Consider the following 24,658-nt stretch of genomic DNA (forward strand, 5'->3'; position numbering starts at 1 on the left):
GAGTTTATTTCCAGTATAGGAAGATTTCCTTATTAATAAACGTTTGCATGTCACAGAACTGCTGTAAAACAAATACTAATCCTCTGTTGCATATGATTATTGATGGATGTAACTTTTCATCAGGCACGTAGCAATTGTGGCATCTTTTAGCGATCCCCAAATGTAGCAGACCTTATATTTTCTCAGCTAAAACTGTGCTAACTACTGATTTGAAAATGATTATCATATTTAAATCCCATGGTTTAAAAATAAAGTAATCTCTTATAGTTTCCTTTTCCATCACCCCATCCTGTTGATTTCAGAGTGTTTTTTGGGGCATATGTGAGGGTAGACTTGTGCTTCTGGTGTTAGATTTGTTTTGGTTTCCTTTTTTTCCTACTTAGCTTGCTCTCTGAGCATTAGTGGCTGATTCCTGACACTGGTGATCCTGGCACCAATATATTTGACACTCTTCCCTGAAGGTTAATTGTATCAGAAACTCAAGTGGTTGCATCAGAACCATACCTATATATAGTAGGGGCAGAGTGACTGTCTCATCAGATTGCCTTGCCCTGGCCCAGAGCTTAGACTTCACAGCATTAACTCTAGTCTTCCCAGTTCCCCAAATGGGGCTTTTAATAATGAAGTACCACCAAGTTTGCACTGAAAGAAAACAAATCAGTTAACGTTCCAAAATTACTTTAAATCAGCATCTTATTAGATGTAGGGGTTTTGATCTACAGAACATACTAGCTGTGGTGGACAGTAACAATTGTCATGGTGAGATTAAGAATTATGGAGGTGGTAAAAGAAGTGTTGTGGGTGCTATTAATATCACTGGATCAGTTCAGCCCTACTTTTTGGATGCTTACTTTTCTAAAAATGAGATTTAAGCAGGTTATGGTACTCAAACACTGGTTATGAGGCCTATAAAATTACCTAGATATATGCAAAAAGAAAAGGAGTACTTGTGGCACCTTAGAGACTAACCAATTTATTAGAGCATAAGCTTTCGTGAGCTACAGCTCACTTCATCAGATGCATATCGTGGAAACTGCAGCAGACTTTATATATACAGAGAGAATATGAACCAATACCTCCTCCCACCCCACTGTCCTGCTGGTAATAGCTTATCTAAAGTGATCATCAGGTGGGCCATTTCCAGCACAAATCCAGGTTTTCTCACCCTCCACCCCCCCACACACACAAATTCACTCTCCTGCTGGTGATAGCCCATCCAAAGTGACAACTCTTTACACAATGTGCATGACAATCAAGTTGGGCTATTTCCTGCACAAATCCAGGTTATCACCAGCAGGAGAGTGAATTTGTGTGGGGGCGGGTGGAGGGTGAGAAAACCTGGATTTGTGCTGGAAATGGCCCACCTGATGATCACTTTAGATAAGCTATTACCAGCAGGACAGTGGGGTGGGAGGGGGTATTGGTTCATATTCTCTCTGTATATATAAAGTCTGCTGCAGTTTCCACGATATGCATCTGATGAAGTGAGCTGTAGCTCACGAAAGCTTATGCTCTAATAAATTGGTTAGTCTCTAAGGTGCCAAAAGTACTCCTTTTCTTTTTGCGAATACAGACTAACACGGCTGTTACTCTGAAACCTAGATATATGGAGTATGATGACCTCATGGGCAATGCTGATTAGAATTATGCACCAATATGTACCTATCTTTAAAAAAAAAAAAAAAAAAAGGGAACAAGAAACACCCAAGTACTTGTAGACAGTCAACCTAACTTAAATGCCTGGAAAGATACTGGAGCAAATTATTAAACAATCAAGTTGAAAGCACCTGGAGGATAATAGGGTTATAAGAATAGTCAGCATTGATTTGTCAAGAACAAATCATGGAAAGCCAACTTAATTTTCTTCTTCGATAGGATTACTGATTTAGTGGATGGGAAGGGGGGAGCAGTAGACATGATATACCTTGATTTTAGTAAGGCTTTTGACACAGTGCTGCATGACATTCTCATAAGTAAACTAGGGAAATGTTATCTAGATGAAATTACTATAAGGTCATAGAGTCGTAGACTATCAGGGTTAGAAGGGACCTCAGAAGGTCATCTAATCCAACCCCCTGCTCAAAGCAGGGCCAATCCCCAATTTTTGCCCCAGATCCCTAAATGGCCCCCTCAAGGATTGAACTCACAACCCTGGGTTTAGCAGGCCAATGCTCAAACCACTGAGCTATCCCTCTACCTGGTGCACAGCTGGTTGAAAGACCATACTCAAACAGTAGTTATCAGTGGTTTGCTGTAAAACTGGGAGGGCATATCTAGTGCGGTCCTGCAGGGGCAGTCCAGAGTCTTGTACTAGTCAATATTTTCATTACTGACTTGGATAATGGAGTAGAGAGTATGCTTATAAAATTGGCAGATGACACCAACTGGGGTGGGGGGTTACAAGCACTTTGGAGGACAGGTTGAAAATTCAAAATGACCTTGACAAATTGGAGAATTGGTGATGAACAGGATGAAATTCAGTAAAGACAAATGCAAAGTATTTTACTGAGGAAGTAAAAATCTAATGCACAGCTACAAAATGGGGAATAACTGTCTAGAGGTAGTACTGCTGAAAAAGATCTAGGGGTTATAGTGGACCACAAACTGAATATGAGTTGTCAATGTGATGCAGCTGCAAAAAAGGCTAATTTGATTCTGGGGTGTTAACAGAAGTATTGTATGTAAGGCACTGGAGGTAATTGTCCAGCTCTACTCAGTGACTGTGATGACCCAGTTTGCATACTGTGTCCAGTTCTGGGCACCACAATTTAGGAAGGATGTGGACAAATTGGAAAGAGTCCAGAGGAGAGCAAGAAAATGATAAAACACTTAGAAACCTGACCTATGAAGAAAGGTTGAAAAAACTGGGCATGGTTAATCTTGAGAAAAGAAGCCTGAGGGAGGACCTGACAACAGTCTTCTGCTATGTTAAGGGCTGTTATAAAGAGGATGATGATCAATTGTTCTCCATATCCACTGGAGGTAGGACAAAAAGTAATAGGCTTAATCTTCAAAAAGGGAGATTTAGGTTAGATATTAGGAAAAATTTGCCAACTCTAAGGGTAGTCAAGCTCTGGAACAGGCTTCCAAGGGAGGCTGTGGAGTCCCCATCACTGAAGGTTTTAAAAAATAAGTTGGACAAACACCTGTCAGGGTGGTCTAGGGGTTTACTTGGTCCTCCCATAGCACATGGGGCTGGACTCAGTGACTTCTTAAGGTCCCTTCTAGCCCTATGTTTTGATGATTCTGTGTATTAGTTGAAATACAGTGACACCCGCACTAATGAGCACCTCCAGTAGGTGAACTTTAACAAATGGTTTAAAGTACCTTTCATGACTTTTTTTCAACATTCTGTTAAAGGCCACTTCATTGCTAAGCAACCAATTCTGGCTAACTCCCAGTGTGGTCATATAGCAGATGTATCCAGTCATATTGGTTAATACATGTGAAACCTGTAACTTTGAGACACCAGCAATTGTCTGTGATACTAGACAAACTCAAAATGGAACTCCGCATCTCAGTCCCCTCAGACACTAAATTCCGATCTGCATTCAAGCTCTGGGCCACCTCTCTCCTGATCAGGTACATTCCTTTATTGGAGATTTGCTGAAGGGATGTCAATTAATGCCTGTAAAGTTCGTTCAGATCCTTGTATGATGTAGAGGCTGGGTGGAAGGCTATGAAAGTGCAAAGCCGTTCCAGTGAGAACATAAACTGTTGCCAAATAATTGTGAGAATTTGTCCATTTGAACCGGGTAAAATATTCCTTCTTTGACCAGTAAATACAGAGGATTGCTGAAACATTAGGAAAACTGTATAGTTTCTCCAAGAAATGTTTATTTTGTCATGAATCACCTCATAGCAAGAGTGCTTTTACATGAACCAAATGGCAGAATGTTACCTGCTGAAACTGCTTGCTTTGGCTTTGCAGAAACCAGGAAAAATTCTTTGCTGAAAGGTGTCAAACAGTTCACTATTGGGGAGAATGATTTTTTCATAGCGCTAACTGTTATTAAACATTGATATTTCAGTGTAGTCAGGATCAGGGTCTCATTGCACTGGGCACTGTGCAAACACAGTGAATATGAATACACAGTCTCTGCCCTAATTTTAACAATCTAATTTTAATTTTAGAAAAAGTTTTGGTTTTGTTTGGCTCTAATCCTATGTGCAGATGGAAGTGCTCTGTTTGATCTAAACATGTAGGTGAATGAAAGTTCTGGAAACAGAAATGGATTTAAGCACCTGGCTTCAACTACTTAGTGCTTCTCCCCATTGTAATCTGTCTATCCCCTCTCAAATACCAAGCATTTAATTGGTCCACTGAGGGGTTACAGGGCACCCATCATATAACTCAGGGAAGACTCTCTTCAGCCTAACCTGTAGGATTTAGGTTACTTCTGAATCCTCTCACTGCGCCGCTTGCTGCCCTCTCCTTGTGAAGTGGGGTAGAAGGTACCAATGGGAACCTCAGTCTGTGAAGACTTTGGGTCTCTCTTTTGTCTTACAGGCCAAATGTCCAACAAACTTATTCTGGGTCTCACTTACCTCTGGGAGCTGCCTCTTTTAGTCTTTCTCCACACTGGACACTGCAGTCTTATAATCCTTCAAGCACTATCTTCCTATTCTGACTATTTTTAACCTAAACTGGGCCTCCACAATGCTGAAAGGAAGGTGAAAAACACGCTGCACTCCTGCCAGTTTAACACAACAGGGAGAAAAAAATCTTTCCTGGTCAAAAGCAGGCGATAATCACAGGGAACGCAGCTCAGTATAAGGCAGGGCAGACACCGGGGTGTGTGAGAGAGCCAGTCAGCCTCCCTAATCCTCCCCTCATTGGCCTATGGGAGGCAGAGAAGCCTTTTTTTGTACCCAAGACACATACCCATTTGCACCTTAAGACACACTGAGGGGCTGGCATCCAGTAGTATGGGTTGGCACAAGCTCTCAGGAGTTAGATCCCTCTACTGGTCCAACCAAACTCTCTTCCCCACTCCACAGAGATGTGGACGGGCTTTTTAAAAGGCTTCATTCATTTCTCTATATGCTTTAGGCTGATATACTGTAAACAGAATTTATTTATGTCGCTGGTGTATTTGGATTATTCACAATACAGCATATGAAAGGAGGCCCTATTTTAAGCAGGGAGAATGTACTGTATAGCAATTTTCCCTGAACATTTGTTGCTGTTGCTAGAATGATTCACCATTTTACACGCAGTGGGAGTGTTAATCTCCATGTTCTATCAGAGGTGCTACCTCTGCAAAAGGTAACTTAGGGAATATGTGACTGTGATAAACTGTACACCAGGAATAACTTGGAAGAGGTGTCAGTTATAAATATTGATTGCTGCTTTGGTTTTTGAAACAGAGCTATATACTGAGAAATGCATGTTACTGCTTAAAATACTGTTTATGCTTATTACTTAAAAATTAGAAATCATCTGTCATATATACTTATGTTACTGGCAAATCCTATACATCCAACACAGAGTAGAAAGTGTGACAAAGTTCCTGCTCTACCTTGGTGGGTCTTGCGCTTATTGGCGGATTTGCTTGCCTTGGAGCTTCACGGCAGCCCTCAGCGTGGCCGTTTTTCTGAACCCACAGTCCAGGTCGACTCCTCCTGTGTCTGACCAGGAGTTGGGAGGATTTGGGCCCGCCCTCTATTCCGGGTTCCAGCCCAGGGCCCTGTGGAATGCAGCTGTCTAGAGTGCCTCCTGGAACAGCTGTGCGACAGCTACAGCTCACTGGGCTACTTCCCCATGGCCTCCTCCCAACATCATCTTTATCCTCACCACAGGACCTTCCTCCTGGTGTCTGATAATGCTTGTACACCTCAGTCCTCCAACAGTCTGCGTTCTCAATCTCAGTTCCTAGTGCTTCTTGCTCCCAGCTCCTCACACGCACACCACAAACTGAAGTGAGCTCCTTTTTAAAACCCAGGTGCCCTGATTAGCCTTCCTTAATTGATTCTAGCAGCTTCTTGAATGGCTGCAAGTGTTCTATTCAGCCTGTCTTAATTGTGTCCAGAAGGTTCCTGATTGTTCTGGATCCTTCCCTGTTACCTTACCCAGGGAAAAGGGACCTACTTAGCCTGGGGCTAATGTATCTGCCTTCTATTACTCTCCTATAGGCATCTGGCCCGACTCTGTCACAAAAGGTTAGATCCATTTATATGTTATAAATGGCAACAGATAATCACACACCAACATACATCCTCTTTGGGCTTTCCTACCCATTGTCTTCATTCTGTCAAATCACATTTAATCACAGGCCTGAGTTTTCCCAATGGTAATTTGGAAGACTTTAAAAACTGTTATTGATGTTGACTTTGTTGAACTATAGGCTGCTTGCAGACAGGTTTGGCCAGTAAAACACACTCAACTCTACAGAACACTGAAAGGCAGGTCCAAGGAGCCCTGCTAAAGCATTAGAAATTTGCTAGAATACTGGGAATGAATGGCACCAGTATGCCTAATCCTAGTGAGTTTTGATTTCTAATTTTAAAAAAATGATGTAGGGGCAAATCAGTGTCTGGGTCAGGTTTTTCCACACTCTACTAAAGTTTGATATGCAGCATAGGTGAGCCCACCAGTAATACTGTACATGAAGGCCCCACTTCAGCACGAGTTTAAGACCATCCCTATTAGGCAAAACACTTAAGCATGTGCTTAAATGCTTCACTGAATTGGAGGCTAGGGACTGAATCCTCAGCAGCACCAAAGTAAAGACCAGACTCTGCTGAGGAGGAAGATGCAAAGCAGCTACTTGCTGCTCCAGAGTCTGATGCTGGTTTTCTTCCATCCCCCTCCCCATCATAGTTTAGAGCAGCCTCAGGGACCATACGGTCTGTTATCGTGTCCAGTGATCCATAGAGCACAGTGTGCTCTGGCTGAATCCACTTGCTAGAACAATCTCTTCTTGGAGTAGCACAAAGAGAGCTTAGCATGGGCAAGGATTGGTCCTAAACTCACATATCTGAGTATGATTCAGGACTTGCACATAAAAAGGCCTGTTTATGCACAGAAACTAATCTTTGTGTATGTCTACAATTTATGCACTGTATTTTGCTAATGTAGTTGTGTAATTGTGTACTGTAAAGGCAGTTCTCATCAAAATTAGAACGTGTTACTTACTTGGCAACAGCCAAGGTGAAAACTGGAAACATTATTTATGTTCATTTATTGCTTCAAATGTGTATTTTGATACAATTTTAAAGGACACATCATTTTCTGAAATGATTGATATCCTGTGACTGTACAATCAATTGTTTGCATATATATAAGGCTTCTCCTGGAAGTGCATGTTCAGCTTCCATTGAAATACGGAGGAGTTGTATATGTCTGTCTAGAGGTCAGAAATTGGCCCAGAGATTTGAGTAAAGAGTTTGAAAACAGAGCAATAACACATTAAAGGGGTGAAGATATTAATCCGTTCAGACTTCGGTAAACCTGATCAGTGGAGAACGGGACTAGCTAGGTGAGGAGAATAGGACTGGGACAAGGGTATAAGTGCGCAAGAGACAGCATAATGGACATGCTCTGGGGAAAAATCAGACACTTGCTTCATTTGTTGCAGGAATTGGAAAGAGTGTAGTGAATGAGGCAGGAGACTGCAGGAAGGCAAAGGCAGTTGAATGGTACCCTGCAATTTGGATTCTATCCCTGCCTCTACTACAGAGCTTCTGTGTGATTCTGGGCAAGTCACTTAAACCAAACTTTTCACAGGTGGTCACTAATTGTATGTTCCTCTTTTTCTGGGTGTCTGACTTGAGATCCTGGCATTTGATTAGCAGAAGTGTTGAGCGTTCAGAGCTGCAACTGAAGTCAGTGGGAATTGTGCTTGAATATATAGAGTGCTATGTAATGCTGCATACACTGAAAAATCAGATGCTGGTATTTCAAATTGGGCACCCAGAATTAGTGAATATTTGACCCTTAATCTTTTTGTATCTCTCTATATAAAATGGAGGTAATACCATGCCCTCACCTCACAGGGGCATTGTGAAAATTAATTAATGTTTATGAAGCACTCGGAAACTGTAGTGATGAGCACCAGAGAAAAGCCTGTGAGGAAATAAATTGTCTGTTCAGAGCAAGGTTTTTGATAATAGGCAATAAATAAGACATGGGACCACACATTGAAAGCTGAGGAGAAAACAAAGTATTGAATAGTAAGCACCATCCATTTTGTGCACTGAATGAGGCAATGGTTTTATGGAAAAAATAGTATGTGATCATGTAGTGAAAGACTAATAATACATATTCACAAAGAGGCCAAATTAAGGTTGTACAAATTACTTTCTAACTTTTGAGTGCTTGGCGTTGCAGTCTTAATAGTGTTCTTCTAACATACTTGCTTGTGTGTAATATCTTAGCTTTACAAAAAACAAACAAACTGAAAAAACAGAAATTCTAAACATGTGGCATTATACTGACACCTATATGGGCCATCAGCAGGGTTGGAATATGTACGTCCTTCACGCAGATCTCTGCCATTTGAGTGAATGGAGCAAGTGATAGCAATCTTCTTGCTGCCATCTTCTTTGTGGCTCAGCACTAGAAGGAGATGGGACACATTGCCAGGGTTTCACAGACATTTGCTGACAGCAGAGGAATGGTGAGACTCTGGAATTTAGGATTCCATTCCAGGCTCTGGAAAGGAGTGTCCTCTAATGGGCATAGACTCTATTTCCCCCCAAGAATTCCTCTACAACTTGCCTATCTCCTTCAACCTGTCCTTGTCCCAGTTCTCTCTCTTCCCTACCCAGGCTCCTCATCCCAGTACTATTCTCTTCATCTAGCCAGTTTCCACTGCTTGATCCATTCCCAGTCTCTCCCTGTCCAGCATGTCCTTGTCTTACCCCTCCAGACAGTGTCAGTCTCTTTGCACAGCCATTCCCAGCCCCGCCCAGCCCCTTTTTGGCTCCTCATTCCCAGTCCTTACCTCCCCTCACTCATGTTCCCCATCCCCACTGGCACCCAGTCCCAACCTCACCATCCTCCCTCCCAGACTCCTCTTCCAAATCTGTGTCCTTTGTCCCCTCTTAAGTTTCCCAGTCTCTGTCAAACTAGTCCCAGTTCTCCCTCAAAACCTCAGCTTCTTGTCAGTTTTTCTCCTCTGCTCCATCACACAGTTTGGAGTGGCTCACGTGAGTGCCAACCTCTGGGCAGACTGTCAAGATGCAGGGTAGACACCCCAAACTGGTGATATGTTCTATAATTAGATTTCACCAACCCAGTAACAAGTGTGAACTCCTAGAACAGTATACCAGTCTTACCACGGAGTCACAGACAGTCCCCTTGGTCATTTCAGTCCATCTTGCCACTCAGGTAAGCTGGACTTAGTAATAGATGGATGCTATACCCTAAAGCTCACAAAATATTCAGGTTACTCCCAGTTTCAAATGACCAGTCACTTACCTCAGGTTGATTTGTACCTTAGATTTACACCAAAGACAATGCTTTGTTGCCAATCCCATATAGTAAACTATCTAAGGATTTATTAACTAAGAAAATAAATGAGCGTTAGTACAAGGTTAAAGCAGGCAAATATATCTACACAAATGAGTTAGTCTGTGGTTTCAAAAGGTGACAGAACTGTAGTAATTTGTCAGCTTTGAATGTCTTTTAGGGCGACCCTGTGGATCTCTGCTTCTGTTTCATAGCTCTGGCCCTGAGAGAGTCCAAACAACAACAGATGAAAAATTTTCTTGTCAGCTTGTCTCGCAATGGCCTATTTAGTTTTGATAGGGAAAGAGATGATCCCTCCTGACTGTGTTCACAATTTCAGCAAACATTTTTTACAGTTACAAAGCAAAAGTGAAGCAAAAACTATATCAAGTGCTATAAGCTAATATTTAAGATATTGTAACTGAGATTAATGCATGCAGCAACTTTACAAGCATTTCATAAAGTCTAAACACATTGTTATAAATCCAGTAGCCATCTTAACCACACTAACACACAGGTGAAAGAGACTGGTTTTCCGCAATGAATTTGTCAGTGCTCAGCTGAAGCCTAAGCCTTGGCAAGAGCTGGCACCTGTTCTGCTAGTGTCACACCCTCTCTCTCCTCTTTCCCTTCCATCTTACTGGTTTTGACTCCCAGTCTCCCTGCCCAGCTAGTCCCAGTCTCCCCTCAGTCCAGCTGCTCCCAATCCCAGATTTACACTCTCTCCCCTATCAGCCTCTAGTGCCACTTGCCACCTCTTCCCCCAAGCTTCTTGTTTCAGTCTATTTCCCCCTTCCCCTGGAGGTCCAGCTCTTATCCCCTCTGTATTCAAACCATTCAGCTTCTTCCTTTAAGCTGCCTAACATGTGAGTCACTGAGTGCACAGGAGAGACAAGCTCTCCATTCTCAGTTCAGGTGATCAGACCCAGACCTGGCATGGTCCACAGCAGTCCAGAATTGCAGTTGCATGAAAAGTCCTGTTCAGCGCCAGACTGGAGCAGCGTGGATGGAACCTTCTGGGAATTTAGCTGCTAAAATCTAAGACATCTACTGAGCATTAGCCAATGGCAATTTTTTCAAAGGCAAAAAAATTTGGATACATTTGTCAATTTTCATAAGGAAGCAAAAGGCACTTTATAGCACATTTCAAATCCCTGCTCAAAAGCAGTGGGTGAGATAGAGCTTTTCAAAGAAAAGAAAAGAATTTTTTAACACAGGAAAAACAGCATATTTTTCTTAGCATTGTTCTTAGTAACAGCTGAACTGTTTCAGCAGAAATTTCCCTCCCAAAATTAGCCTGAGACAAACACTTGGTATGACAAATTTAATCCCAAATGGTTAAAGTTTGACAAAATTATAAGCAACTGAAAACAATCTGGCAATCAATAATATGGGCTGTTACCAGCCCTTCCTGTAATATTTATATTTTCATTCTGATAGGCTTATTATAATTCATGGCACAGAGACAGAGCTTAATATAAACATTGTTCATTATTTTGTTGTGGCCTTCTGAGACATTGTTATAAGACAAGACACGCTTTTCTCATAGATAATGTAAATCCAATGAATTGAGATCCTGTGACATAAATGATGATGTTTTTGCCTCATTCTTTTGCATTAAAACTGGTTTCTGAATTCACTTCTGGTAATCGTTGCCTCCCCAGACAAACACAGTCAGTTCTTGTTCACCCTGAAATAAAACATAAACAAATTAACTAACTGAAAAACCAAAACCAAAAATCCAAAGCACTTGAGGGAATGTTTCTAGTCCGAAATTATCCACACCAGGTGTCTGGTTACTATAGCAATCGCCAGATGGCATGTGACCAACATGATAATTTTAAGGTGCTTGAGAGCCCAGTCTTTTGCCTCTCTAAAAAGAGAGGCCTATAAGTTTGTCAGCTAAACAGTGGTGTCATTTGACATCATGTAAATTCAACTACAACAAGTGACAGAGGTGGTGCTAGCCCACTGGGGGCTCTAAACAGGAATATTTTGGGAGGCCCCCACACAACACACAAAAAGCACATAAGGGGACCCTCTTGAGCTGCTCCGGGTCCTAAGCAATTGCTTAGTCTGCTTACTCCTAGCTTTGGGTCTACTGAAAAGAGTTTATGGATGGATGCTTGATGCAAATGGTTGATTTGCAGCTCTCCCTGTGAAGAAAATGGTGCATTCAATTAATAGGTTTTAATTTATTTGAAGGACAGAATATTACAAGCCCTGAAAGAATTTCCTTTGCACTTTTATGCATTGCAACATGCTTATTGTTTTTGTCTGGATTTTGCCCGGCAATTTAATTGTGTGGGAATCTGTTGTGTATATGTGTTTGGAGGATCTGCAATATATTCACAAACAAATGTTCTTCTGAACAACTTGGCAGCAGTCAGATGCAGCTAACTCTAAACCAAGATCTGATATGTGTAAAACAAATGAGTAATTAATATTCTACTGCAGAGTGACTGGGGCCTTTGTAAAAAAAACCAAACAGATCACATTTTACAGTCAATATCAGAATTATTCGAGTTGGTCTAGTGAATCAGGTGACTTGGGTACTCTAAATTACACCCATCTCTAGCACAGAAGGGACCCAGGTTCCACAATATTTGTCTGCATTATCTGAAGATGGATAAACTCTTTTATGAATGTTGTTACAATTATTTCAATTTATAGCTTTGTTGAATTGGGCATTCATTAAATTATTTATACATGCTGAGAAGAATCTTATATAAAATCATAGTCCTTGATGGAAAATGTTTCTTTAGAAATGTTCCTTGATATTTCTGTAGAGTGATATTTACTGTAGAATTAAAACCTACATGCATCAATCCTTAGCAATTCCAAAATAAAAGTTAAATGCCAGTAACAAACTCACAAGTGAAATTCTGATACAGATATGTTTTTGCTTTGTCTTAGTTAGTGACCTCCTCTCCTGCCCCTGCAAATAGTGCAAGCATAATTGTAATAAAGATCAGTGTGAAAGAGAGGGTGTGGGCTAGTGGTAAGAACAGTGGGCTCGGAGAGAGGACTCCTGGATTCTGCTCCTAGCCCTTGCCAATTACTCACTGGGTTTGTCACTCTGTGTTTCTCCAAGATGGAGACCAAACCTGTGGGTTTCTCACAACTGTTGCTTGTTAAATGCCTGTGTTTGCATAATAGCTTTGGAACAACTCTTTCTCCCTCTGATTTTTGTTTTGTGTAATTCAATCTCTGTTCTATTTGGCTAATGGAAACAGAAAACAAGCACACGGTAAAGTATTAACATACACAAAGAACAAAGGGTTAGATACCTTTGTGTTGAGGTCTCCTGACAATAGCAGATACACAGCTGGGGAGATGAGTCACCCAGGTGATGAAGTGAGCTGTAGCTCACAAAAGCTTATGCTCAAATAAATTTGTTAGTCTCTAAGATGCCACAAGTACTCCTTTTCTTTTTGCGGATACAGACTAACATGGCTGCTACTCTGAAACCAGGTGAATTTGTCACTGAAGATGTTTTCTGGCTTTCTAGCATGTTGATAAATGAAGTGTTTGACTCCTCTGCTGCATGACACATCATCATGTAAATTTTTTGTGATTCTGAAGGAAACAAAGGGTGAACAGGTTACATTTAAAAATGTACAGGGAGACAGTTTTATTCTGTGCTGCTGTCCATTACTTTTGGTGCTGACATAAACAAAGAAAAAAATGCAGACCTGACCAGCATTATTTAACCTACTTACTTTAAAAATAAGTGAAAAGTATATCTAGACAACTTTACTTGTATCTCTTTAGAGAGTGAGGATTGCTGTAAAATGGGGTATGATTTATTATCTTGAGTTGGATGCACCAGAAGGTTATTCATATCAATATGGTATAAATCCAGAAGGAAAATCATTTCATACCAAACCTTTCCAAGTGCAAGTTAGTTAGGTATGAAATCCAGTCCTTAGGTTGCTTTAAGTTGTGCTGATGGCTGGCCCCAGAATTTGCAAGGTCCAAAGGGGCCTGAATTTTCCCACTTCACCCATCCTTTCCTGTGCTGGGCATAGAAAGGAGCAACATGGAATCTGCCCTTTGTGTCTGTATATGGTGATTGACTTGTACCTTTTGATTGCTTTATAATAAAGCCTATTTAATTACTGTTTTAATGGCTATTTTGCATACCTACTCCTGCATCTCTTCTTTACCTATAATCTACTTTAGTTCTTTCTGTTTTCTGTCTCCTTTTTATTCTATAGTTTTTCTTTCTGACTAAAAGAAATCCACTCCAAAGCCACCTACTTGATCTCCTTTTCTTTCTGTCTTTTTGTGGGTCTGCTATTGGTTCTGTCTGTGCTTCACTTATTGTGGAGAGAATGATTATCGCTTAGGAGACTCTTACATAACAGTGCAGAAGTGCTGGTTTATTAGGTATTATGTATAGTTTAACTTCAGCATTCCTCTTGAGGGATAGAAATAATGTAAAATGCCATTTGTCCAGTATTGAAGATATAATTAAAAATAAAAATAAATGCCTTACCCTTTCCCCTTCTCTCCTACCTCCCATTTTGGCCTGGTTTGATGATTTTAATGATAAACCATAGTTGGTCTGGTCTCCTATACCCCCTAATCCTTCCTCCCTCGCTCCCTCCCTCCCTCCCCCTGTGATTTACTCTATTGTTCTTTCCTTATCATTGTGGGACAGATGCAGCCCTCAGGGTTGAGATCAAGGTAACCAGTAGAAACCAGAAACCTCTCAAGGGAGACTCAAGAAACCCCAGAAGATCATCCTGTACAGACCATTTAATAAGTGCAGAACAATTAATGAATATTAAATACAGACACTATTAACACAATACAACTATCTGCCTTTTGAGAAAGCAAAACATTTGCATTTATTCAAGTGGAACACACAAGTGCTTTAGTGATAGCAACAATTAAATGTATTTTTATACTTTAAATGACAGGTTGGATTCTGAATTCAGTGAAAGATTGATCAGTGGGCTGATATGTTCAGTGTGTTAGGAATTACTCCCCCCTGCCCCACCCCGCTCCAAGAAGTGGCATAAATGTGGATGAAATAGCCCAGTGTTGCAGAGGAAAGTCCTAATTTGAATATGATATATCTTTCTAATGTTTCTCCATTTCACTATTTTTCTTTGTAATGGCTGAATGCCTGTCATGTGGGATTAAATGGGTGTGTTGCTGTTGACTTCAGTGGGAGTGGATTTGGCTTTACAGAATGATTATTTGTATTGTAGTAGTGCCCAATTGCAGATGAGTAACCCACCATGCTTATGTGCAGTATAAACACATGACAGATAAAGAGAGTCCCTGCCTTGAGGATCTTAAATCTAAGTAAGATCTGCATGGTGGGTCAGGAAAGGCTACGTGAAAAAGCTGTTGGTGTTGTAGTTTAAGCAATAAAACCAATAATATGGATGCAAATAAATCTCTTTAATCTAATTTGCTTTGGAAAAGGGGAGCATCAATTAGTTGATTAATCCTTTGTCTGAATAACTTAGCTAATGAAAGCTCAGCAAATTATTGTGGGTCTTTATCAAAACTACAAAACCCACTTCTTTTTCACATCCTCTGCATCAATGATCTTCACTGTAAATGAAATCAACATTTATTTGATATTGAAAGGTGGAGTGGAAAGCAAATTAAAAGCCAAATGGGAAATGTCAGTTAACTCAATTGTTTGATCTTTCTTAACTTCATACACATGGGGCCCATGCCTGTTGTTCTTGCTCATGTAAAATGTGATGTCACTTCCTATGTTTTCCCATGGTCAGAGTAAGTGTGGGGAAGGCAGCTTGATCCATTAAAGAAAACAATGGTAAAATGTCTCCTCTTCGAAGTTTTTCTAGTTTGGTGATATATGTAACAGATTGTTTATTCTTTTCTTTATTGCAAAAGAGAAGTGTAGGTGGGGGATGGGCAGGGGGGAGTGAAAAAAGCTTGAGGGAAAACCAGAGAAAATAGTTTGGGATTGTTTCTAGCTTGATCACACTATGATCTCTGCTGCTTGTTGTAGAATCTGCTGTAGAATCTGATTTTTTCCTAAATTCTGTAATAACTAAGACTAGGGATATTATTTACCTTATCTATTCCGATCCCAAAGAAGTTTTTGGTGTTTGCCCATGATTTCCAGGGCTGTGAGAGCTATTGCTTAGTGCATTAATGATTATCCTGTTTGCCTACACAATCTCATTATAATATCGGTTCCTAAATTGTATTATACTTTAAAACACATTGAGGTACACTCTGAAGCAATTCCTGTTTTCAGTGTACTTTGAGAGCAGCCTATAATCCAAATTAAAAGGAGATTCAGGAATCAGAAGAGTACAGTGGTCCTCCCTTCTTAGATTCCTGATTCAAAGAAAACATGCCAACTTTCTCCTGTTTGGGTGGCTGACCTAGTACTCTACGTAGCAGACTGTCATGGATAAGGTTGTCAGTTGCATGCTAAAGATTATTGGTATGAAAGAAAAGATTCTTTAGCAGGTGAGTAGAACAACACGTGAAAAGAGCTTTCTGACAAGTACTAACTCTCTCACCTTCAAGAACTATCAAAATGCTTTTCAACCGTTATTACTATTTTCATAAATTCCTCTCATGCATCACATTTGTCTATAATCTTAGGCAAATCGTCAGATGACTGGCTCCCAAATTGGGATGGATTAAAATGGAAAAACAGGATATATCTGAGAAACCTGATTTCACAGTAAACAAGGAGGATGCAAAGTTGGCTAATGGAAAGCATCCAATTTGCTAGTAGATTCAGAAGAGGCTAAAGTCATGCCCAGCAGTAGACATTCCTGTTGTATCTCGGGCCAAATCTTCTGCTGGTGTAAGTCACTGCAGCTTCCTTGACGTCAAACAGACTCCTTGTTTACTTATTCTTGACTACTTATTTTAACTGCCTCTGGAAACTGTTTGCTGGCTGAATGATTTATCATTCTTCCATTCTGACATGTTTCAGATGGGCCCAGTAGCTGGTTCTTGGTGGCCTTCTGTTCACTAAAAACCTGACTGAGACCACCCATTTAAAAAGGTTAGCAAACACTGATCAGATGCCAGTGACTTGATCCAGAGGTGAAAGTTTACATATTCTTGTGCCAGTCCCATGAGTCATCCAGTCCCTTTTTTCACCTCCTATGTCTCCATCAATGGTGAATCTCATCTGTTGATATGAAGTCTTTTGTTTAATCCAGTTTGATAACAGAAGCTTGAGAAGGTAGACTTTTCTCTTGCCCTGTTCAATGGTAGTGGTTTTTTTTCCTTTGGGTGCTACTGTTGTCATCGATGCCTCAGTTGAAGTAAGTTCCCTTCCTTACTGCAAAGAAATTAAAGTATACTTTAAGCTTTTACTCTCCCTGACCTTATTTTCCCAAACTAAGCATTTTTGCCTTCAAATTCCATGATAGAAAGGACTTCTAAGTCGAAACTTCAGAACTCCTTTTGTAGCAATTGGGTTTCCTTGGGCATATAGTTGGGTTAGTAAATTGCTTCTGAAATGTGTGGCTAATATATTCAAACCTGCGTGTCTGAAGTTAGGTTACTAAAATCATACATAGACAACTAAATAGCAGTGGCCTGATTTTCAAAGGTGCTGAACCATCTGCAGCTCATGTTGACTTCACTTGGAGGTGGGGTTGCTTGGTGCGTCTGAAGATTAGGCCTCTTCATATTTAGGCACCTCATTTTAGGCACCAAACTATGAAAATTTGCCCACAATCACAGTTCTGAGAGTGTTGGTGAAGTGTACTATGCCTCTTAGGATGTGTTGATATGTTGGACACTGTAATATTTAGCAATAGCCATTTGCGCTGTATCAGGACTACTGTTCCTGACAGCTGTTGGAAATTCTCCCTCAGCTCAAGTAGCAAAGCAAATGTTTTTGGGCATGAAGTTCGTAGCATTGAAAACAAAACAAGCAATTCAGTAAGGAAGCATTTCTCACAAACTAAGAGAGCACTTATCAGATTAAAGGGATTGATTTAATTCTGCTGCAAGAGGATTCTTGAACACTTTCATGGGGACTAGCTGGCATGTTGTTAAGGAACTTTCAAAGAACTGTTCCATAATTTGCTTGCTGTTGTGTGTTTTTAGGGACTTCTGGATGTGTAATCCTTTGGCAGCTTTGTGAACAAAATTGAAACCAGGATTTATTCAGCCCCATTAAAGTTGTTCGAAGGGAGATGATTTTATACTGCTCCGTCTCTGTGGAGTACTATTTCCTTTAGTTTTTCATAGATAATTCCAGAATGCATAGGGACTAAAGTTAGCTATAAGAAGCGAACTAGCTAAGTTCTCCATTGTCATAATTACTGGTTTGGGTCCATCTCAAATTAAATAGATCAAAAGACTAGTTACAAGGAGATACGGACAGGAGAGTTTCCTTTCACTGTTCCATCTGAACACCTAAACTCTCATTCGTGGGATCTTGGTGATCATGTATTACCAACCACTGATCTCATAATTGTTTTGTGGTCAGACTTCCTGTTGGAAGCTGATGGTTGTTTATCATGTATGTGATTGAACCATTCCACTGTTAGTGAGTTAACTTTTCAATCCCTGCACCATATAATTTTAAGGGCCTCCAATGTTAAAAGACTGACAGCTTGTATAGCGTTTTGCCAGCTAATGCATTGTGCACTGGGAAGTGGACCCCATAAGATATAAACATGGCACCAGCAAATCTCTCCCACCTGGGGCTTCTTCCAGCCATCTGTTATCTAGGAGTATATTAAGCAGGCTGGCAGTTTGAAGAATACTGAGGAATAAGTGGGACATCCAACATCCTTTCTCTTTGACTTTAAGTTATCTGAGCCAAGTGAGGCATTATTAGTTCACATAAAATATGTTCAGTGATAAACAGTTTGACTCCCTATTTACTAAGTTTCATATTCTGTGGTAACAGGATATAAGAAATTGTAACATGTCAGAGTGTGAACATTATTTTCCATGACTGCATGTAAGATCCTGTCGCCAAAAATTAATTCCCAGACTTAGAGAAAACAGGGAAACAGGAGTTAAGGTTAATGAGGATGTCGTCCTTCAGCGAGTTTGTACCATTCTAGCATTGTCTGTCCCATTAGTAGGTATTTGATATGCTTGTCACAACAAGCTTTTCAATTTATTCCTTTTGGAATATTGTCACAGTATACCCGTGATCTCCCATAAGGGTGATGCTGCACTGCTGCCATTATAAGCTAACAGAACAGGGAAAACATCTGAGAAGAAATGCACACTGTCACTAGCAAAACACCTATTCTTAATATCTAATAATCCTCCTTTGTTTGCAGTCTGTTCTTCTGGCCAGAAGTGGCTGCTTCCCCCTATATTTTTGTGTTCTCAAAAGCTTATGTGAGGGCGGAGCTGTGAGAACTTTTGAAAGCCTACCTAATCAAAGTGAAAATCTCAGAAACCTGCTTCATGCACCCCTGATCTCACAAGCTCTCACCGATGCCTGGCCACATTGCAGTGACAGTAGCCTTGTTTTTTCCCTAGTCTTTCTCTTTTATCTGGCTTTAGCCTTCCACCATGAATAACTCTTGGGACTTCCTGCCTGTTTCCCTGGCTGTCAGAGTTCTCTGGCAGCCATGTTTTCGTTTTCCTTTTCCAGCTGGAAGATCACAATAGATGTAGAATGTAGAGTGAAATTTGGGATAGCAGCTTCCATATTCTCGGGGGCCTGAGGCAAGCCTCAGAGTTGAAGAGAGCGGTCTTTCTAAGTCAAGCTGCATCACTGCAATACAATATAGTCAATGATTCTTCAGTGATGCAGTGTGCTGTTTTTTCCAGTGTCAATATTTTTTTCTGTCTGGGATTCTCATAGTTTAAAAATCCATGTTTTTAAATTTATCCAGTTTTTGTGACGTTTGCAAGAGAAATTCATACAGTAACAAAACAAACACTAAGTACTTTATCCCAAGGCACATCAAGGAGCAGTTTTGTAGTTGGGATATAGATGTAAACAGAAAGTTTTAAAAGTTTAGGCCTACAAGGGAAAGGGACCGAAAGGGAAAACAGCTGAGCATTTAAGATAGAGCATTTAAAAATTACTCTAGCACACGGGTATTTTGCTTATGAGTTAAAAGCACGCCCATGTCTTTCTAGGTTTCACAAATGATTCCTGACACTAATAACAAATGACTTCTCCATGATTTCCCCAAACATTTACCATGACAAATTACAGCTCTAATTATGGCATAACAGATGCAAAGTAATATTGTGTCTGCCTTCTTTGAGTTATCCCTCTCCTTACTTCAATATGAAGATTCCTACTTCTACTAAGAAAAAAGTCACCTCTAAGTAGCTCTAAATAAAGAGTTGCAGACTGCTGTTGCATATTGAACATATTGTTGTTATGATGCAGATGTTCGTTGTGTTAGCAGCTGATTTAGTCATGGAACTGCACATTCATGCCTTATTGGTTCCTTTCCACTTTCTCACCCCTCCTCCTCCTCCTCCACTGAGTAAGCAGTTAAAGTGACTTCTTCCTTTTGTTTCCCTCACCCTAGCTACTGTTAAGGAAGGAGGGCAAGTTTCTCTGTTTCTTTGTTCAGTAGTAAGTGGAAGAGTATTTTTGTTAGCATATTCACTGGAAGAAATAAAGAACTTTCTTTGCTATTCCTACAAGCATTTACATCAGTCCTTTCAAAACAAGGTGGGGGTGATTTAGTTTAGACTCTGAACTATTTGTTCACACTGTGGAAACCATTTTAGTATGATTTGGACTTAATCTCAACAATTCCACATGTAGTTTTCTTCGTCTATTGATGTTACAGCAGTGACTTCACTAATGTGCATGGGATTCAGGACAAGGGTATGTGTGTTTCTACTGCGCCTAGTACAACATGGAACCTATCTTGACTGGGGCCTCTGTCTGCTACTGTAATTGAAATAATAAATCTTAATTCATGAATTAGAGAGGTTGGATAGAATACTGGAAGGCTATGCAGGGCTCCAGTCCTAACACAGGCAGAAAACTGTTATTGAAGTATTATGGCACCTGGGAATGAGAATTTTGCCCACTTAAGAATTGGATCCAACAAAATATATTCATAAATTTGATTTAGATTCTTTGATTAGAATAAAACAAATCAGGAGTCTGTGCCCAGCAGGCATACCAGGTAAGAGAAGGTCTAGCTTCTAACATTCATTTCTTCCTTTCACACTATCAACTTTTCTTTCCACTGAAAGTACTAGTTAAATATGACTTCCATCTTTGTGGGTTTCTTTTCAAGTGGAACGGAATAACTGTAATCAGAATTTAATGTTCCAAAATTAGAATGCTCTCAGTAACCATGCTGCAAATCTGGAGTAAGAATTAGATGTGGGTTTACACCAGTATATAACTGAAAGCAGAATTTTGCCAAATGCATCCTTCCTTTGCATAAAATGTAATGTACCCCCTTGGGTTTAGGAAGCACTGCAAATTTGCTATAGTGATCTTATGTGCCTTGTATCCGCTCTGCGTTGAAGTGCTCTCACATACAGGGATTCTTGTGCAGCCTTTTCCCCACATCTCATAAAAAAGGAGATTGTATCAAGCAACAGCTAGTCATCATGCTGATCCCTGCACCCTGTGCTAGACCCTGGCATTCTCAGTTCAAGGCTTTCTTCATTGTAAAGCATCCAGATTCTGTTGTTAATTGGTTGAATCAGATTTAACAATGCAGTCAGATAAACAGTTGTGGCAGCTGCTGCCATGGCAACATCATCATGCTCACCCTCCCAGTGCGCCCTCTTCCCTCCCCCACCAACACACACACACACAGACGTGCACACATACACCCCTCCTCTTCTCCAGCAAGTGACACACTCACTAAATGGTCTGTACAGTTGGGAGGGTTTAATGGCAGAGCTCTTTGCTTCCGAAACTGTTCAAAATGATGAATGGAGAAGCAGCCCAGAAAAGTGATGGTGGGGAGAAGTACAACGGCAGTAATCAGAGGAGGAAAAGACCCAAGAAGGTAATGAGAACAGAGACAGCAAAAATGTTGTGTGAAGAAACAGAGCGAGACTGTAGGAGTGGTTTGGAGACTAGGGATGCTGGAGCATCGAGCTTTGGTTGAAGTGCAGCGATATGTCTATAGCTTTCCACTTTCTCTTCCTCTGTAGATGAGGGAAAGGCAAGCAGTACTGTTTGTTGATAACGTTGTAGTTTAATGTAGAGCTCATAATGGGTGAGCTGGCTGAGATTCTGTGATGTGTATACAGCTAAGGTGTGTGGTGTACATGAAGCTTAGAGAGGGATTTTGTTGCTGCCACTGATGGATGGCTCCATAGCTAACCTGGTGAGAAAGAAAATCCTAGGGTTTTTGGTGTGTCTTGAAAGTGAACTAATAATGTTATGTTAACCAATCTGGGCAGTGAAGTGAAAGGCTTTTTTGACAAGCAGCAGCCTGTTTTGTTGCATTAGTCTTGACTTCATTAGACCGCAAATGCCTTTCAGCACTGGATTCAGTATGTCCCTTTTCGGATAGAGGCAATTAGTTGTGACAGAAGAGATTTTTACACCTGGACATGATGTCTCTGACTTAACTTTTATGGTTTTTTTTTTTTTTGAATGACTGCAAATTTACCTGCAAATGAATTTACCCACCTTTCATTTAATTTGCCAAGAAAGTTCTGTATTTCTTATGTTTGTTTAAGAAAATGGCTAAACAGAAGGTATAAAATTAATTTAAAAAATACAGTTCAGCATTTTGTATAGATCCCTGTAGCACTTCAGTGGTGAAAACCAAGAAGGTAAAACTATACAGCCACACCCAGTTTCCAAGACACTCTTTCTCTACAGCCAGGCTGAGTGACTGATTTAATTTTTACAGCTTCCAGTACCAAACAGTTGATCCCCTGACTTGAAGTAGTGTCCTTGTACAATTAAGACCACTGATTAAATCAACAAATTGCTCTTGACTATTTTTCATTTCTCTTTCTTTTAATGTGAAAGAGTGCAGATGATCCTGCAAAATTGTAAAATGGCAGGTAAGGCAAAAACTTATCTCAGCCACTCACCCATGTTTTATTTATTAAGGGCTAGATTCTGCCTCTCATTGAGTAACATCTTATCCTCCAAGTAGTCTGATTTAAATTGGACAACCCGTCTAGTAAGGTATTGCTCAAAGTGAGGCAGAATCTGGCCCTTAAAAACAGCTTGCAGTGAATATTCACTAATATATTTTGCAGTTGCCTTTTTTAAACCTGTATAGACTTTATATTGTTATAACATTGTGTTCCAGGAAAAAAAAAAACCACTATATTTTTAGAAATTGGATCGTATATGTTGGGTATAATGGAGACTAATTAACACAGGCCTTTAGAAAAAGAAGTTTGAACCGGTAAAGGAAGTCTCCTGATGAATAATAAATATAATATGTACATTTATATTTCACAAAGCCTGTGTTTGAATAACTACAAGTATGTGACATAAGCCAGCCAAAGCAAGAAAATGGAGAGAAGGCTGAAACATCCCCACCCCACTCCACTGTGCCTGGAATATTGCCTGAGTCTCCACACAGTGGGGAATTTTATATAGCACGTCAGGTGTTAGCATTTCTGCCTCATCTTAACTCTAAATTTTAGGGCCAAATTTTCAAAGGGCCTTTATCTGTGTGTATGTATGTAAAACTCATTTGTGTGTGCACCTGTGAGTATGTACATGCAGAAATGAGGTAATCAAGTGCAATTATATTAGACATTATTACTAGGGGAACTTGGAGCAGTCCTGCATTGGTAGAGAGATGGGCTAGAAGATCTAATAATATAGGTAGGTCTTTTCCATCTCTAACTTTTATGAATTACATCTGTTAGGTTGTTTTAAAACCTAAGTGTGTCAGACACTTCTTGTCCCTAAAATGCTAATATATTCCAGTCTGCTGCTAGCCAAATGAATGCATCAAAATGTGTGTATTTAAAAAAAAAAAAAAAAAAAAAAGGTCCAGTGTCTCCCAAGGGCTAATATATCTACATCTTTCAGAAATATAATAAGTGGCCACACAGCTCTTTAAAATAATCTTTTGATAATTTAAAAAAAAATAATTTGAGCTATTTCAATTCAAGTACAACAAAATAATCTTTAAGCCTTATCTTCTTGGTAACTTTCCTTACACATATTATAACAATGACTTGCATGCATTAGACATTGAGGCTTCAAGCCTGCAAAGGGTCCTGCCTGCATCCTGGACCCTTGCTTCCATGTGAAGTCTCCATGTGGCAGTATGGCTCAGCACATGAAGATTCCTTTGTTGACTCTGGGGATACATTGCTCGGACTTCGATTCAGTCAGATCCATGCAGGTGGATCTTCATGGCTGCCTGGAGTCCTGCTAAAGTCCCTGGGCCTCCTCATAAGCTCAGGAATCTGACTGTATGGCTTAGTGTGCAGGATTAGGGCCTAAATTTCTAGGTGAATTTAAAAAAAAATTTTTTTTTTACACATTCAATGTGGCTAAATAGATTTTAGAATTTTTTTTACTCTGCCTAGAAGAAAATATTAATACTAAGAGTTAACTGAAGTCAAAAGCTTATATCAGAGAAAGATGGGATATATTAGAATGGTGGTGTAGGGGCAGCATGAACAGTTTAGCTCCTGTATTCAGCGCAGGGGGATGATTCTTAATGTAAAGTCAGCACTTTAGCAGTAACATGCGTCATACGTGGAGCAGCACCTGTTGTCACTGGGCCTGTGCACCTGGTGCCTGTTGTAACACCCAACCTGTACAGTGCCATAGTGCTGATTAATTCCTAAAATTACCCTGATAGCTCCTGGGGTGTCATCCTGTGGCATCGTGAGCACGTTCTGGAAGGTGCTAAGGGCAATGGTGAGTACTTACCGGAAGGTCTCAAACTGCCGCTGGCTTCATTGGAGTATGCTTGGCTTGGGCCATGAGTTGTAGGATTCTATGAAGTTAATTTCTTATTATAGTACATTATTGTCCTGGGAAATGAGTCTTTTGGTTTTTTTTAAAATTGTAACACCTCTCTGTTAGGAAAAGCCTGTGGGCTTCTTTGTGGCAAGTTAACTTGTTTCTGTTTCCAGTAATACAAACACAGATGGCAAGAGGGTTTCTAAAACCCACGGATTTTTATTAAACTGGTGATCATAAAACACACAAAATGTATCATTGATGGATGCAGAAATGGTCTGTCTCACTTTAATAAAGACTCCCACTCTGAACAGATGCATTAGTTGCTCTTCAAGAGTGATTAACTTTAGGGACTGCCTCTC

At 40.2% G+C, this 24,658-nt stretch overlaps 1 protein-coding gene across 8 annotated transcripts in view; it reads left to right on the forward strand.

Annotated features, from left to right (window-relative positions):
- The window catches only part of ANK2 (ankyrin 2), a 572,992-nt gene that overhangs the window by 179,071 nt on the left and 369,263 nt on the right, over positions 1-24,658 (forward strand). For 2 of the 8 annotated variants that reach the window (XM_073340924.1, XM_073340931.1), the window contains exon 1: positions 21,219-21,402. The exons of 3 other annotated variants lie outside the window; for them this stretch is intronic. In XM_073340924.1, the coding sequence (XP_073197025.1) occupies positions 21,319-21,402 (84 nt within the window). In that variant the 5' untranslated portion in view covers positions 21,219-21,318. Of the gene's footprint in view, positions 1-21,218; positions 21,403-24,658 lie in introns of those variants that run through there. 3 more of the 8 variants (XM_073340940.1, XM_073340943.1, XM_073340948.1) reach the window with 2 other exon arrangements.

Source organism: Lepidochelys kempii, chromosome 4 (genome assembly GCF_965140265.1).
Source record: "Lepidochelys kempii isolate rLepKem1 chromosome 4, rLepKem1.hap2, whole genome shotgun sequence".
Lineage (NCBI taxonomy): Eukaryota > Metazoa > Chordata > Testudines > Cheloniidae > Lepidochelys > Lepidochelys kempii.